We start from the raw sequence: 16773 nt of genomic DNA on the forward strand, positions 1-16773 counted from the left end.
CAGCATGTTGTGTGTGTGTGTGTGACTATCTGTAGTTATAGTGTCTTGAGACCTGGGCTATTCTGATTCATTTAGCTCTGCTTGCAGAATAGTGTAGAAGGAAACTTTCAATGGAGTACAAAAATGATGTTAGGCTTCCTGCTTCCTGCTTGACTGACTGACTGACTGACTGACAGTGCTGCAAGTGGCTGTTTATTCGTTCATAGAATACTGATAACAGGCCTCTTGAGTACAGGATTTTAAAATCAAGTCTGAAAACTGAAAATGATGGGAATCAGGTACTCTGGTATCTCACCATCTAAGGAGTTTAAGGCATCATACATAATTCTTTCAGTTCTTCTATATCTATATCATCACACCAATCCTGTGAGGATGGTTAATTTATAAAAATGAGAAGTATAAGATTACCTGGTAAATTTCATTGTGAGTAAGGGGGTGGGGGACTGAGCTGACCCTGCTCCTAGTTTATCAGACATCAGTATATTGTATTGCACAGTTTTCTCTTGGAATTGGTAAAGTTGAAATGATAGACTTTTCCGTTCTTAAACAATTTTCTGTCACAGGCTATTAAATTAGACAATTTTTACACTTTTCTTCATTTCAAGCATAAGCCTGAAGTGTTAGAGAATTAAGTTTCCACAATGTGTTAATTCTAACACAGCTATTTTTATTAGGATATGAAAAAGATTGTCTTAAAAGATTTCTGTTACATTTAAATAATCAGTCCCATCCTCCCTTACAAATGGGCATCATTTAAATATGCAGACTATAACTGCAAATGTTCAGAGCTCTGGATAGGGTAACTGTTCCCATAAAATGTTTACTGTAATTCAAATTTTGCTTCCATTTTTGAAGAGTTGAGCATGACAGTTTACATGTCCTTCACTGAGTCTTCCCGCAAATATAAATAGAGTTTTTCCCCCCTAAATTTTGGCTTGACTGACAAAGTGTTGATGATTAGCTCTTTCTTCCTGATTCTTTTCAGACATAAATATTGTGAGAAAAATACATATTTTTTGCTTTTGCTTTTCAAAGGTATTGCAACAGTCACCTACAAGTTCTTGGCTTTTTACCGAAAAAGGAGAGGAAGAAAAAGAACGATCCAACAGAAGACGTAAAAGTTCGGCACCAGATGGATTCAATAGCCTTCAGCCTGACAGTTCCTCCATTGGCTTTGAAGATGCCCAATGGCCTGGATGGGATGTCCCTCTCTCCACCAGGGGCCCGGCTTCCTCTCCACTACTTGGAAGCAGAATTGGAAGACCCCTTTGCTTTCAATGAGGAAGATGAAGAGCTCAAGAAAGGGACAGCTGTGAAGAAAAAGTTGCAGAGCAAATTAGCCCAAAACCGTCAACGCCAGAAAGAAACTGAGATTCTGAAAGTTCGCCAAGAGCACTTTAGCCCCGTTCCTGCACCTTTGCAGCAGCAGCCTTTGCAACCACAGCAACATGCCCATCTCTCACCTATACCAACGTCTTTAAAGCCAGCAGTGCTCCCACAGGGCTTAGTCTGCAAGTCACCTCAACCTCAGAATACCAGCCTACCAATGCAGGGAGTGGCACCCACCACACACGCTATAGCACAAGCCAGGCAGTCGGCCAACAAAAGACCTCTGCCTCTCTTGCACCCTACTAAAATTCATGCCCCAGACCCACCCAGGGCTGACAGGATCCTAATGAAAGCCACAGCCTTCTCCCCATACTCATTCTGTAGGAGCCGGTTACAGAGACTGGTGAAACTGTGCACTCAAAAACGTCAGCTGGATGCTGATCTCTTTCCACATTTAGGTAAGTACAGAAGTATAGCTGCATTTTTGTTGGGCGTAAACGATCGGTCATTGTAGGTGACTAAATTTTAGCTTTGGTTTTAAATTGGGTTTTACTATTTATATCTGATTTTAAATATTTGGCCTTTATAATAAGTTTTTTAGTTGAATGTTTTATTTTGTATATTTCTGTGTTTTTATATGGCTGTACACCGCCCTGAGTCCTTAGGGAGATAGGGCGGTATAAAAATACGAATAAATAAATAAATAAATAAATAAATAAATAGGTGAGCAAATTAATTGGAGGAACATTGGGTCTTTTCATTTGTTTATTGGGAAGAATCAGGTAATTCCATAAAGGAATGTCTCAGTATGCTTCCTCAGAATATACAGGGTACGTATTTACTCATTACTATTTCATCATAAAGTCAGACTTTTATATCTTCTGTCCTGGAAAAGAAATTCAGGAGCACTTGAATGTGGCTGAAGACACTCATCTTCTTTCTCCCTTTTCAGGGTTGGACTGGTCTGAAGACAGTGGAGAAGAACTGGAAGAATTAGATCAAACCTCTCCATACCAAGTTGCATGGTCTATCCGGGAAGCCCTCAGATATGAAAGGAATGAGTGAGTACACGAAGAAGGGCAAAAGTAATACAAAATAAAATACGGTTTTTAGATGCACATTCTGATGTAAAACATAGACATTAACAAAGAAAGATGGTTAAACTGGTTTTTGAAAGTCCTAAGCACAACTCACATTAGTTCTGATTCTATTTGATGCTTATATATTTAAGATGTAATACCTCAATATAACTGACCACTCAGAAAGATCTGTGTTGAATGTTAAACCATTGTCCCTTAATTCTGAATTTACATAATTTGTATAGTTACATAATTGATGGTATCATTTACAATAAAACTCCTTTTAGTGGGCATTAAGTGAAATTTAAATGAAAAATGCCCTCTGTTGTATTCATAGTTTGTTCATTGAGGCTATTAAATGTTTGGTACTAAAAGGTTATTCTTTGTTCAGCCAAAAGCACAAAAATATTGTTTTTACATTTCTTGTATTTTGATTGAAATGAATCTTTTAACAATATAATTTACTGAGCAGATGGTCCCATTTGCAAAATTTGCAAAACATGATTCAAATAATGCTGAAATTTGTGATCCGAATCACAGATTCCTAGAATTGAAAGTGACTTTTGAGGTTTTTGTGTCTAACTCTGATCAGTGCAAAATCAAAACTAAAACTTCCCTGCTGGATGGAAGTCCAAATTCTGCTTGGATACCTTCAATGAAGGGAAGTCCACCAGTTGTTTAGGTAATTGATTCCACTGTCAAATTGGTTCATAGTTAAGAGATTTTAAAACATTCACTTTTATTTTTTTACAAATATAGCATGCTGCATACTCCCACAATTTTAGGTGCCGTATTGTCAAAAAATACAAAGTAGCATAACAACTTAAGTAAAATCAGATTGGTAATTAAATAACCCATATGAGGTTCTACATTTAATCGAAATAACAAAACATAATGCTCTTCTCAATGGAGTTTTTATAATTGCTTGTGGTTCTGGTCTGTTCCTTTTTTAGGAGTATGGATTTGAAAATCATTCATATGAATAACTGAGTTGCATGCTATTACAAATGAGTAAAGCTGTTACCTAAGGACAGATATTTGTAAAAACCATTGCTAATAGATTGTTGTGTTGGATGTGCTGTTGGAAAGAAGATTATCAAAAGGGTGGGAGATAGAACTGTATATGATATTGGGGGGACATTTATTTACAACAATTTGTCCTCTGCTCTTCCAACGTACTCTGCTATAGCTCATATAAAATTTCAAATATAATTAAAATAATTAATTAAATTTCTTTTATTAAAAAAAAATTACCCATAAACAGGTGGAGATATACTACTGAATGATGGATAACTTTCTTGAGTAACATGGGAGAGAGAACTGAGTACTGTGATGCCTATACAGGAGTGGCTAAGGGCTCATTTGCTAATCCCCCATTGTTACAAACTATCTTTATAGGTAGGAATATTCCCATAACTTCCAGTTATCACAGATGGTCCAGATGATATCAAAATTTTCCTGCAAACACAGTGTCTGATTTTTGTTGTTGATGATGATCAGCCAAGTGTTGATCTATTGATTGTGACAGGAATTGATTGGCTGCCTGGTCAACCTAGCATGACATTGTAGGCTAGAGTGAGTAACTCGTCCAAAGTCACTCAGCTGGCTTTCATGCCTGAAGTAGTACTAGAACTCATAGTTACTTGGTTTGAAGCCTGGGGCCTTAATGATTAAGGCTGTCAAAAAAAAATCTAAAATATTTAATCAGATAAAATCCACTGAATCCACAGAAGTAACTTTGTTGATTACATTGAAGTAGGGAAATCACATATGGGAATATTATAAAAGGAGGCTCTTACATTGCCCATCCAAACCAATACTTTTCCTGGTAGATGGATGCACTAGATTGAGGAAGACTGACAGAGGAAGTGGTACTGGGTGGTTGCATGACGAAAGGAGAATCAATTATTGCTTCCACTGGCAGGAAAAGTAGCTACAAAAAAGCAATCCCAATATCTCAACCAACATTTAAAGCAGCAAAGTAAAAATAACAACAGACACAGGTGGTAACATTTCTCAGATGGTAAAAGCTGAAAGAGTTTTAATAAAAGCACCAACTGATCCTTTTAGGAGAACAGATTTCATAAATAGAATATAACAAACTGTCTCAGTGGTTGCTACCTTACAAGATAGGAATTTCTAAAAACAATATAGTGCATTGCCATTTATATGATTTAAAACAAGAGCACGGACTTGAGTGGACATCCACTTCATAGAATAGAATAGAATAGAATAGAATAGAATAGAATAGAATAGAATAGAATAGAATAGAATTTATTGGCCAAGTGTGATTGGACCCACAAGGAATTTGTCTTGGTGCACATGCTCTCAGTGTACATAAAAGAAAAAGATACCTTCATCAAGGTACATTTAAAACACAAATGATGGTCATAGGGTACAATTTAACACTTAATGATACAACACTTAATGATAATCATAGGGTACAAATAAGCAATCAGGAACAATCAATATCAATATAAATCATAAGGATTACCAGCAACAAAGTTACAGTCATACAGTCATAAGTGGAAAGAGATTGGTGATGGGAACAATGAGAAGATTAATAGTAGTGCAGATTTAGTAAATAGTTTGACAGTGTTGAGGGAATTATTTGTTTATCAGAGTGATGGCCTTCGTGAAAAAACTGTTCTTGTGTCTAGTTGTCTGTTGTGCAGTGCTCTATAATGTTGTTTTGAGGGTAGGAATTGAAACAGTTTATGTCCAGGATGTGAGGGATCTGTAAATATTTTCACGGCCCTCTTTTTGATTCGTGCGGTATACAGGTCCTTAATGGAAGGCAGGTTGGTAGCAATTATTTTTTCTGCAGTTCTAATTATCCTCTGAAGTCTGTGTCTTTCTTGTTGGGTTGCAGAACCAAACCAGACAGTTATAGAGGTGCAAATGACAGACTCAATAATTCCTCTGTAGAACTGGATCAGCAGCTCATTGGGCAGTTTGAGCTTTCTGAGATTGGTCCGGCCAGATTTCACATTTTTCATCAGGCCTGGGACAAGAAAGTAATGCAACAGTTGTTTACTCAGAGATGCTAGCTATTGTGAATGCTAGCAAATGCTGTTCCCAAATGGTTGGATATGAGGTCTTGTTCATGATTTAGGGTATTATGGGAATGCTGCAATGGAACTATGCTCCTAGCAGCATGACAGCATGCCTAATCAAGTAGCTGGATTTCATTATAGAGTGTGTGGATTCAGCCAGAGTATTAGTATTGGGTGATTTCAGTCTCCTTTCCCTGGGGGACCTCAGGAATTCATGGCTCATAACAAAAATGGATTTGTCTCAGATCCTTACTGCCTGGCCCCAAACAGCTAGGTACATTTTAGATCTGGTATTTACTTCAGATCCATTGTACAGTAATCTGGTTTTGGGAGATTTTTCTGCGCACTGTAATGGGGTTTCCTCCTTCACTGCCTCATGAAGATGGGGTTAACTAGAGCCACCAACTTCTTCTGAAGATGGACTCATTAATATGGCCCTCCAGACAGCAGATTGCCAACAGGAATAGTGGATCCATTTGTTTGGATAATTTCTTTGTAAGTCTGTTGAATACCTTTTGATTTCTAGAACATAGAAGGACTCAACAGAATTACCATTGATCGAGCTCTTGCTATCCATTGATCCTTTGCAGCTCCTTTGGTTCATTGAGTTGTCCCACTGAGTGGGAAATGGAGCAGGTAAAGAGATGCCTGGAGTCACATTGCTAAAAAAACAAGAAGCAAAATTGATCAGATGCAAGAAGTGGCAAAGGTGGCAAAATATAATGAACAGAAGGATGCAAGCAATACCCTTCTTGCACCTGGAAAAGTCTCTCTAATCCTTTTGGGAAAGGATGAATCAGAAGATCTAGTCAGTGTTGGTGGTGATCATTTGACTGAATATTTCATTGCTAACATCGCTCACATTTACTTCAAGTTGGAAGCCAGATGGACAGATTTTAACAAAATACAGAGATGATGTCATGTGCTGCTACGTTGGAAGTTTTTCTATCTGTAGTTCCCCCAACTTCTGCTGTCTTAGCTCAGCTCAGTATGTTGGACCCCTGTCCATATGGCTAATAAAAGTGACTAAGAAAGGGATAGGGTTGGATCTAGGTTATAGTTAATGATCTTCTGAGGGAAAAAGAAATTAATCCCTTAGAAGGGCAGTGGTTCACTCATTCCTTGAGAGGGCAGGCCTGGATCTAATGAAATTAAATAACCACCATTCTAATTAATCGTATCTTTGTGAGGAAGGTTATTGAGAAGATTGTGGGGTTGCAATTGCACTTTATAGGGGATACAGATTGTTTAGAATCATGGAGGTCAGATTTTACACCTCAGCATTGGAGATAAATGACTTTTAAGAATGACCCGTGATGAGATTTGAAGGAGAAAGTCCTCCTTGATCTTTTAGCAGTTTGCAATAAGGTTGACCTTTGGACTATCTATTGGGAGTTGGGAGTGGGGGGATGATATTGTAATGATTTGCCTCTTACCAAAGTAGGTAGGTCCAAATGGTGGTTGCAGGGAGGAATGAGATCCATATGCAGTTCATTACAGAGTGCCTTAGTTTTCAATCCTTTTCATTATCCTGCTTAATATCTACATGGAACCACTCAGAGTGGTCATTTATCTCATCAATATGCAGATATTATCTCCATTCCAGGCTCATTGGGAGATGCTATGGAAGTCATGACCTAATGTCTAGAGACTGTCAGAGTCTGGATGGAGAACTCAACCCAAACAAGATGATGTGGCTACTGATTCAAAGCATTGTTCCATCTTTGACTTTTGTTGGAGCTGTACTACTGCAGAAAGACTGAGCTTGCAAATGTGGGGTATTCTCCCCAAAAAGCAGATGAGGCATGACCACAGGGCTTTTGTAGAGTTTATTTATTTATTTTATTTATTTATTTGATTTTTATACTGCCCTTCTCCCAAAGGACTCAGGGCGGTTTACAGCCAACATAAAAAAACAAATTTATAAATAGAATTAAAAACATTTTAAAAATCTTATTCAATTTGGCTAACCCCATTTAAAACTATAATAAAGAAATGATAAAAAGCCCCAATTAAAAACCGTAGTGTATTAGGCCAGCCCTGCGCGGTAAAACAGGAAGGTCTTGAGTTCACGGCGGAAGGTCTGGAGGTCGGGGAGTAATTGTAACCCCAGAGGAAGCTCATTCCAGAGGGTAGGTGCTCGCACAGAGAAGGCTCTCCCCCTGGGAGTCGTCAGCCGACGTTGTTTGGCTGACGGCACCCTGAGGAGATCCTCCCTGTGTGAGCGCAGAGGTCAGTGGGAGGCTATCGGCGGCAGCAGGCGGTTCTGTAAATAGCCCGGTCCTATGCCATGGAGCGCTTTAAAGGTGGTAACCAACACCTTGAATTGCACCCGGAAGACCACTGGCAACCAGTGCAGTTTGCGCAGGAGAGATGTTATATGGGAGCCACGAGTAGCTCCCTCTATTACCCGCACAGCCGCATTCTGGACCAGTTGGAGCCTCCGGGTGCTCTTCAAGGGGAGCCCCATGTAGAGAGCGTTACAGTAGTCCAGGCGGGAAGTGACGAGGGCATGAGTGACCGTGCATAGGGAATCCCGGTCTATGAAGGGGCGCAACTGGCGTATCAGGCGCACCTGATAAAAAGCTCCCCTGGCGACGGCCGTCATATGTTCTTCTAACGACAGCCGAGCATCCAGGAGAACGCCCAAGTTGCGAACCCTCTCCATAGGGGCCAATGACTCGGCTCCAACAGTCAGCGATGGAACTAGCTGGCTGTACCGGGATGCCGGCATCCACAGCCACTCAGTTGCAGCTAATGCACTATTTGCTGGAATTGGAACAGGACGTAGGCTATTTTATCAGCTTTCTCCCTTTCTCCAATCTTACAGGCTTGATGATGATTATGCCAGTGGCAGGAGAACCCGCATTTCCCAACTTTGCACTTACTTTCAGCAGAAATACAAGCACCTCTGCCGCCTGGAGCGGGCAGAATCTCAACAAAGGAAATGCCAACATACATTCCGGAAAGCATTGTTGCGGGCAGCAAACAGAGAACCGGAATATGCTGGGCAGCTGATTCGAGAACTCCGTAGAGCTTCATGTCCTCGGACCAGGTGAGGGACTTTCCCATACAACTGCAGCAACCTAATTCTTGGGAAATGCAAAATAGTGTTTTAATGGAACTTGGAAAATTTCAGCAACAAAGTACAAGAATCAAATCTTCTAAAATTATTAATTTGCCTCTATGCTTTTTCTACCTGAGAATAATCCCACATAGCAAATTTATTCCAAATTAGGAGAGACAGAATATTGTTAGTTAATTGCCAACATTGGTAATAGTTCTGAATTCAGATTGATTCCAGGTCTTACTAATAAAGTCTAAATGCCAGAATAGAGTATTATGGGCACAGGGGGCTTTTTTCCATAAATGGCCTTGGAATGGATTAATGGCATCTAATGCTGATGCTATCCTTCTTATTTCATTATGTCCCTTGACATGGGTAACATTTATCAAGATATTTCTGGTCAAGAGAGGTGACTCACCTACATCAGGAAATAGAAGATACTTAAGGCTACAATTTGGGGTTCCAGCTCAGTCCTGGATTTCAGAGTTGGAGTTTGGTTGGACAGGTTCAGTTGAGATGCCCGAGGCAGGGTTTTGTAGGATTATCTGTTGTGGTATGCTCATATATGAGCTTCCAAGTTACACTGGTTTTCTATTGATTTCCGAGTGCAATTCAAGGAACTGGGTATCATCTTTAAAGCTCTTCATAGCATAGGATCTAGCTGCTTGTGAGTTCACCAGTTTTTGATTCATCTGATTAGATCAGGCAAAGTGGGCATGTTTTGGGTCCCATCAATAAACAAGAAGGAGAGAGGCAAAAGGAGAGAGAGAAACCTAATTGGAATGATTGACTCAGGTGGCTTCTGAAATTGAATGGATTTTGAATGAACAAATAATATCCCCAGAATGCATTACTTAGTTTTTCAAGGAGCGTGCATTTCAGTCCGAAATTTCAGTCCAAAATTGTTTAAACCCTATTTTCCTAATCTGGTAAAGAGCCAACTGAGAGTGCATCTAACTTGATTGAGTTCAGTTTATTAGTCATCAGTTTATCCATTATCATTATTAGGTACCAGCTCACCACTTTGAGAGACTTCTATTTAGATGTAGAAGGTACAACTTGATTTTCACTGCAAGTGTACTGTTTTTTTTTATTTCAAAATCAATGATTACATACAGTTATTAAAATATACCAGACACTTGTGACCCTAATACTGCAAATTCTATAGTGGAATTAATCTCATTATTGATATCAAAACCACTAAGAGATCTGGGAATAGGAGTATAGTCTGATATATTAGGCTGACAAAAGCTTTTTGGTCACAAATCTAGTTCATGTAAATAATATGTGCTATTTTGCACATTATACACAGATTTTTTTTGATATTTAAAATAATTTAGTCTCATTTTATTTGTAAAGAGACAGATAAGAATATTGAAACCCTGATCCTTAACTATTGAAAATTTTAATTAACCTGTCGTCCCATAATAAATGCTTTATATTTGTATGTGTGTGTTTTAATAGAAAAACAGCTTCTCAGGACTTGTATTTTGTGTATACAAGCTTATTTGTACTCAATAGGAACAGAAAGGTATTTATTAATTATTTTAATTATTTATTATATAGAGAATAGATACACTGGATGTTACAAAGAGTGAAATATCTGTGTTATGCAGTGTACTTGTCTATTATACATGGTAACATCTACTAACTAGAAAGAAATACTGACACCTTCTTCTGTTTGTGAATGTTTTGCAGGTTGGATAAAATACTTCTGTAATGTGAAAGTAGACATGAACAATAATTAAATTTTAAGATTTTTGATAAAACTGTTCTAATAAACGTGTGTGTGTGTGTGTGTGTGTGTGTGTGTGTACACCTATTTTAGCTCAAACCAAGTGAAGCAGAGGGAAGCATCACCATGCGGTGGAACCACAAAGGGTGAACCATGCACTAACAAGGCTCTTCCATTCACTAAACATTGTTTTCAACGTATCCTTTTCATTATTTCTCTGTTTATTTGCGGGGGGATAAAAGGGATGAATTTTGGTATATTTTTGTTTTCAGTAAATAGCTCTTGACATCTGTATTTGGTTGTACTTCTTTTGCACTGTGCATTAAGAGAGCAGATTGACTTCCAAAAATAGGCCAGTATAATTGATTTATAAGGCAAGAAAGCCTAGTTAGAAAATTAAGCCTGCAACTTCATACTTAGAAATAGTGAGTATAGCATAATTTTGTATGATTTTAATGCTAGTTATTGGTTAAAATTTCAGCGTGTTTTTTTAATAGATAAAAAATAAAGATAAAATGGTGAATGCATTAGCTGTAGGAGTAGATAAGTTCTGCTAATTTACTAATATTTACTGTATCGTAGCAAATTTCTATCTGCTGAATCTTCAAGACTCTCAGTGATTTAAAATATACTAAAATACAGCAAAAATCCAAAGAATAATAAAATATTAAAAGATAATACGTAATAATAACAACAGACATCTATATAGTAGCAAATAATTCTTTCTTAAAGATAACCCAGAGAAGCTTCATCTTTAAGCTTCTAGAAAGTTATCAGCAAGGGACCCGTGCTAATTTCTAGAAAGAGCTTGTTTCATAATGTAGGTGTTGTGATGTGGAATTTTTTTTTAAACATGGGTTTATCCTTAATTTATATTCTTTCTAGGCATGAAAAAACTGACAATTATAAAGTCAGGAATGTAGGCAGGAATGACAACATAGAAATAAGCTTGTAGATGAAATAGGAATAAAATAGCATACTATACATAATCATAATGCTGAAATGTTTTAAAAATCTGGTCATGTAAACTACAGTACTTCTAAATTAGAGTTGAACATGTTACATGTTAGCACAATCTACAGACTTATGGATTGTACTTTGTTTTCATTAGAAACCTAAAGATCAATAGAAGATAGTACAGAAGAAATATACTTAGTATACTTATACTTTTAAGTATGTGTTCTGAATCTCAAGATCTGTTTTCAATACCAGTAGTAAATGGAGCATATGGCACTGTTCCTCATTAGGACCTTCTGTTTGTCTTGCCTTCTTCATTTCAACAGACTGTAGAATGGGAGAGAATCACTTGCTGTTGATATTAAAGAAGTTAGAAATCCTTCCAGATACCCTGCAGATCATGTAGAGATTTTCATTCCATCCTTCACGCTTATATTCACGCTATTCTCCAAAGCACCTGAGGGTAGAACAAGAAGTAATGGGTGGAAACTGATCAAGGAAAGAAGCAACTTAGAACTAAGGAGAAATTTCCTGACAGTTAGAACAATTAATAAGTGGAACAACTTGCCTGCAGACGTTGTGAATGCTCTAAAACTAGAAAATTTTAATTTTTTATATGCATTGAATTACTTTACATATCTGGCAGCCATTATCTAAAGTATTGTCTGTACAAGTAATCAATCCCATGAACTATATTTATTTGTGCAATTACCATATTTTTCAGAGTATAAGACACAATCCCCCCCCACAAAAGAGGGTGGAAATGTTGGTGCATCTTATACACTGAATATAGCCATTTTTGGCCGCCTGAAGCCCTGCCCAGCTCGTCCCATTTTTGTGGAAAACGGGCCTGTTTTTCGCAAAAATGGGTGTTTTTGCCCTCCCCCAGCCCCCAGGAGCATTCTGCAGGCCTCCCAAATCTCCTGCACCCCCCATTTTTTGCAAAAACAGGCAAAAAATGGGGCACGCAGCGGGTATGGGAGGCCTGCAGAGTGGTCCTGGGGGCCGGGCAGGGCAAAATCCTTTTTTTCCCTTACTTACTTCTTCAAAATCTTGCGTCTTATAGTCCAAAAAATATGGTATTTATATCAGTAAATCAGCCTTTCTTTCACACATAATAGATTTTATCATCAAGCTCAGTGGTAGTCAATCTGGTCCCTACCACCCACTAGTGGGCGTTCCAGCTTTCATGGTGGGCGGTAGGGGTTTTGTCCGATACTGGAACACTTTCCTTTTTTTAAAATTTAATTGACTTTTAAAAAAAATTTCATAGCATTATTTAAAAACATTTTCATTAGGTTTTCATAACATTTCCTGTGACAATTTAAATTTCTGAAAATATACTATTTGTATCGCCCGCGCATAAGTTTAGTTCACGTTATATAAGCGAAACTAAATGATGCTATAGTGCGACTGCAAACAAAAAAGCCTTGTCCCAGAATAGCCTGTGCATCTCCCCCCACACGACCCAGCTGTAACAGACAAGCAGAGTTGGTAGCCGGTGCCCCCCGCCAACCCAATCCACGATACGCAAGAGGTATGTGCAGATGACGATACACTTTATAAATCACCATTACGGTGGAACCGGTGGGCGGTTAGAAAATTTTACTACTAACAGAGATACAAAAGTGGGCGGTAGGTATAAAAAGGTTGACTACCCCTGATCTAGCATGTCTCCCCAAGCTTATGGTTTTAAACAATCCCTAGGCATTAGTTACATATTCCATATTCTTACTCATTGTCTTGCTGTACTGGACATAGCACTGCTCATTTTAGTATTTATTAAATAGAGAAAGACATGTTAAATATTGAACATATTTTTATGACCATGGAAGTGAAGCAGTATTGCATGAAAACATAATTTTGAAGGAATATGTCTGCTACAAATTGAGCAAGGAAACATAGCTAGAGAAAGACTAAAGAGACTACTAGCTATATACTTTTTATGAGCAATCTAAATTCAAATTCAGAATCCTATTTATTGATTTTCTCTCTATCGTCTTTTAGAAAGGCAGGATTTTTTCAGTTATATCTTCTATAAATGATAGAAATCTTCCTTTTAATATATTATCTAGTTTCCCATTAGTTCATTAGAAAATAATCTACTGATTATATTCTGTCTTCCTCTGACAATTCTGATTAAGAATTTTTAGGAAATGAACACTGGCTCATTAGCAAAGTAACTAATTCAGTAAACCCATCTTAAGACAATAGAAAATCATTGGCAGTTCTGCTAAAAGGCAGTCTGCTATTAAATCTTCCAAATTTTGAAATACAGAAATAAATTATATTTAAAGTTGTGGAGTTTTAAAACTCCTTGAAAATAAACTTGCCCCTAAATCTCAACAATATTGCATATTATTCTTTAATCTGGTATATATAGATATCCTCTTGAATCGATCGCAGCAACTTTTTTCAAGTTGTACAGCTAAGTTTGCTGATGGACAGCAATGCTCTGTGCCAGTTTTTGACATTACACATCAGACCCCCTTATGTGAAGAACATGCCAAAAAAATGGTAAGTACATTTGATAGTCAAGCAAAAAAACAACAACAACAAAGCAAAGAAAAAAAACCCCATACACATTCAGAGCAACAGAAGTTGTAGCAAACCAACAAGTAAGCACTAAGTGCAGAGTTTTCCACTTTTACAGTTCTTTTCAGAAGGCTGTAAAATGGTTTGCCAATTATGATTAAAAATAATAGGATTTCAACTATCTTACTGAGCTAACCAAAAGGATTATGGGAAGGTACTTAAGCTTCCTGTCATAGTTTGATGCAGGCTCCACTTAGTCAGCTTTCCTACATTTCAAGACTTCTTTCTTTATTACAGTCCCTTAAATGTTTGCAAATCTAATATAGACAAAGACACATAAATCCTGAATGTCTACCGAGTTTCTCAGTCATCCAGGTCATGGTTGTCCCAAAGGTGCTTTTTCGAGAGGCAACTGGCTTTTTCCTTGAAGACGTTTCGCTTCTCATCCAAGAAGCTTCTTCAGAGCTGAAGAAGTTTCTTGGATGAGAAGCGAAATATCTTCAAGAAAAAAACAGTAAGTCCAGTTGCCTCTTGATAAAGCACATTTGGGGTAAATTCTGAATATTATCCTAAAGTTATTTCTCATTAGCTGTAACAAAGTAGTGATGTCTAAATTGTTCTGAGTTCAAAATGATTGTTTTCTAGTCTGTTTTGATAAGTTTGAATTAAAAATGTTGATGAGTTTGAAATATTGTGTTTGGGGCCAGAAATATTTCCAAAATGATTGAAACTGCCTGCTACAACTATTTTTAACTTGAATGGGACATTTTGAATTAAAAATTGATATTCAGATAAAAAATGTTATGCATACTCCTATTACATAGCATATTTATGGTATTTTCCATTTGTTCTGATAAGCAGGACCATTTCGATAACAGCGTGATATGCTAAACTGACTAATCCACTTGACAGAAAAATAATCTGATTATTTGCAACTTTAGCCTCTCTGAGACATTCTTTCTAATGATTTCAATATCATTATTTTTCTAGCCTTCAAATACCTGCAGAACTTATTTTAAATTAACATTTATGCTATTATGATTACATTTGGAAATATTTTAGCCTCTTATGTATTGTTAGTTCTCTTGCCCTTGCTATTGGTGAAAATGAAGTTTATGACCGGTTTTTCACATTGTCAGATAATCTGTCTGAATTTTGTGATGTAATTATACCCTTGGAATCTCAAGAAAAAGAAACAAGAAAAATATTTGTTAATGTCTTCTTTCCCACTCTGAAAGGATAACTTCTTGAGAGGAGACAGCTGTCGTAAAGTTCAACACCAGCAGCAGAAGAAACCCAGGAAAAAAACAAAGCCCCCGGCGCTTACCAAAAAACACAAGAAAAAGAGAAGACGAGGGCCACGGCGCCCCCAAAAGCCAATTCCTCCTGCTGTACCCCAAGGAAATCTTATTATGCCCACCAGCATCTCACTGCCAATGGAGATAGCTCATATACGGTCAGTGCCCAGCTCTGAATAAATATACAGAACATATTTTTTTTTTTGCATTTATATCCCGCCCTTCTCCGAAGACTCAGGGTGGCTTACACTATGTTAAGCAATAGTCTTCATCCATTTGTATATTATATACAAAGTCAACTTATTGCCCCCAACAATCTGGGTCCTCATTTTACCTACCTTATAAAGGATGGAAGGCTGAGTCAACCTTGGGCCTGGTGGGACTTGAACCTGCAGTAATTGCAGGCAGCTGCTGTTAATAACAGACTGTCTCAGCAGTCTAAGCCACTCAAGGACCCTTACTGTACCTATTATATTATTTGTTTAAGAATACAGGTAGGCCTCCCTTACTGACAGTACAGTTTAGAGATCATTCGACAGTACTGAAAAATGAGACTTATGAGTGGTTATTGAAACTGCATCCATTGCATCCTGCTTGCAGTCTCATGATTGCAATTCGGGTGCTTGGCAACTGGCTCGCATTTACAACAGTTTCCATTTGCAGTCTTCGCAGTTGGCTTCTGATACGTCAAGAAGGAAGCCGGCAGGAACTTGCAACCTACAGCGATATGACATCACACTTAATGACTCGCGGTGGTTTGCTTAACAACTGCAGATAGAACTGATGACTTAAGTTGGCACAGACATATGACATTGTACTTAATGATCATGCCCCTTAGTCCTGGAGTTGCTGGTTCCTGTTGCAGTTGTTAAATGAGGACCCTCTGTACTGGAAAAAGCAGAACTGTAGTTATGCAGCGATTATATATGTTTATGTGGTTAATGATTATGGGTTCTTAATAACATTGATAGTGCCTCAGTTTATTGAGATGTAATATAGCAACCTATATAATATAACAAACTCCTAAATGTTACAAAATCAACAAGTATGTTCACTGACATGTACTAGTCCTGAAAGCAATCATTGTAGAGATTTTTGATGCTCTACATTTCTTCTGGATAGAAACTACTATTTATCTTGTAGCTTAGTCTTAAATTCTAAGATAATTATTTTTTCATCAGTTCCCATGAAATTCTCCTTCTCATTTAACTTGGAGAAGTTAAAATAATACTGCCTACTAGCATTTCAAACTGCATTACATCTCAGGAATGGAGCTGATATTTAAAAAGTGGTATTGATTTCTCTTCTCCTGACAATGTGCTGTCTGATCACTAGAGGTCCCGTGTCTATCAAAGAAAGCTATTTGGACCCATGCTGCAAATGGTATGAGTGATGGGTGTGTCCCATGCCCCTACTTTTTAAAGACATACTATATTTCTACCTGCTTCTTAAAGCTATATTTAAATTCCTCTTGTCTAATGATATGAGTGGCTGACAGTGTTACAATCTCTGACACAAATGTAGGCAGTGGTCTTTTTTGTGTCAGTCTTTAGTTCAGCAGTCTTTCAGCTCTGATGTCAGCCCAGGGTGCGCGCTATTGGGAAAAAGAAGAGAGAGATGGCTTCTCACCTGTTGAAAGCATTTTCTAGTGTTAGGATTCTGGTGTAGCCATATAAGTTCCTCTTTTCTCTTCATGGATTTAAACTGTATTGGGGGA

At 37.7% G+C, this 16773-nt stretch overlaps 1 protein-coding gene across 1 annotated transcript in view; it reads left to right on the forward strand.

Moving 5' to 3' along the window:
- INO80D (INO80 complex subunit D) overlaps positions 1-16773 on the forward strand; it is a 54736-nt gene that overhangs the window by 24482 nt on the left and 13481 nt on the right. Inside the window, exons 4-9 of the mRNA XM_058186509.1 lie at positions 1036-1787; positions 2282-2390; positions 8295-8519; positions 10360-10463; positions 13607-13740; positions 14997-15214. Of these exons, the coding sequence (XP_058042492.1) occupies positions 1036-1787; positions 2282-2390; positions 8295-8519; positions 10360-10463; positions 13607-13740; positions 14997-15214 (1542 nt within the window). The remainder of the gene's footprint in view (positions 1-1035; positions 1788-2281; positions 2391-8294; positions 8520-10359; positions 10464-13606; positions 13741-14996; positions 15215-16773) is intronic.

Source organism: Ahaetulla prasina, chromosome 1 (assembly GCF_028640845.1).
Source record: "Ahaetulla prasina isolate Xishuangbanna chromosome 1, ASM2864084v1, whole genome shotgun sequence".
Taxonomy (NCBI): Eukaryota; Metazoa; Chordata; class Lepidosauria; order Squamata; family Colubridae; genus Ahaetulla; species Ahaetulla prasina.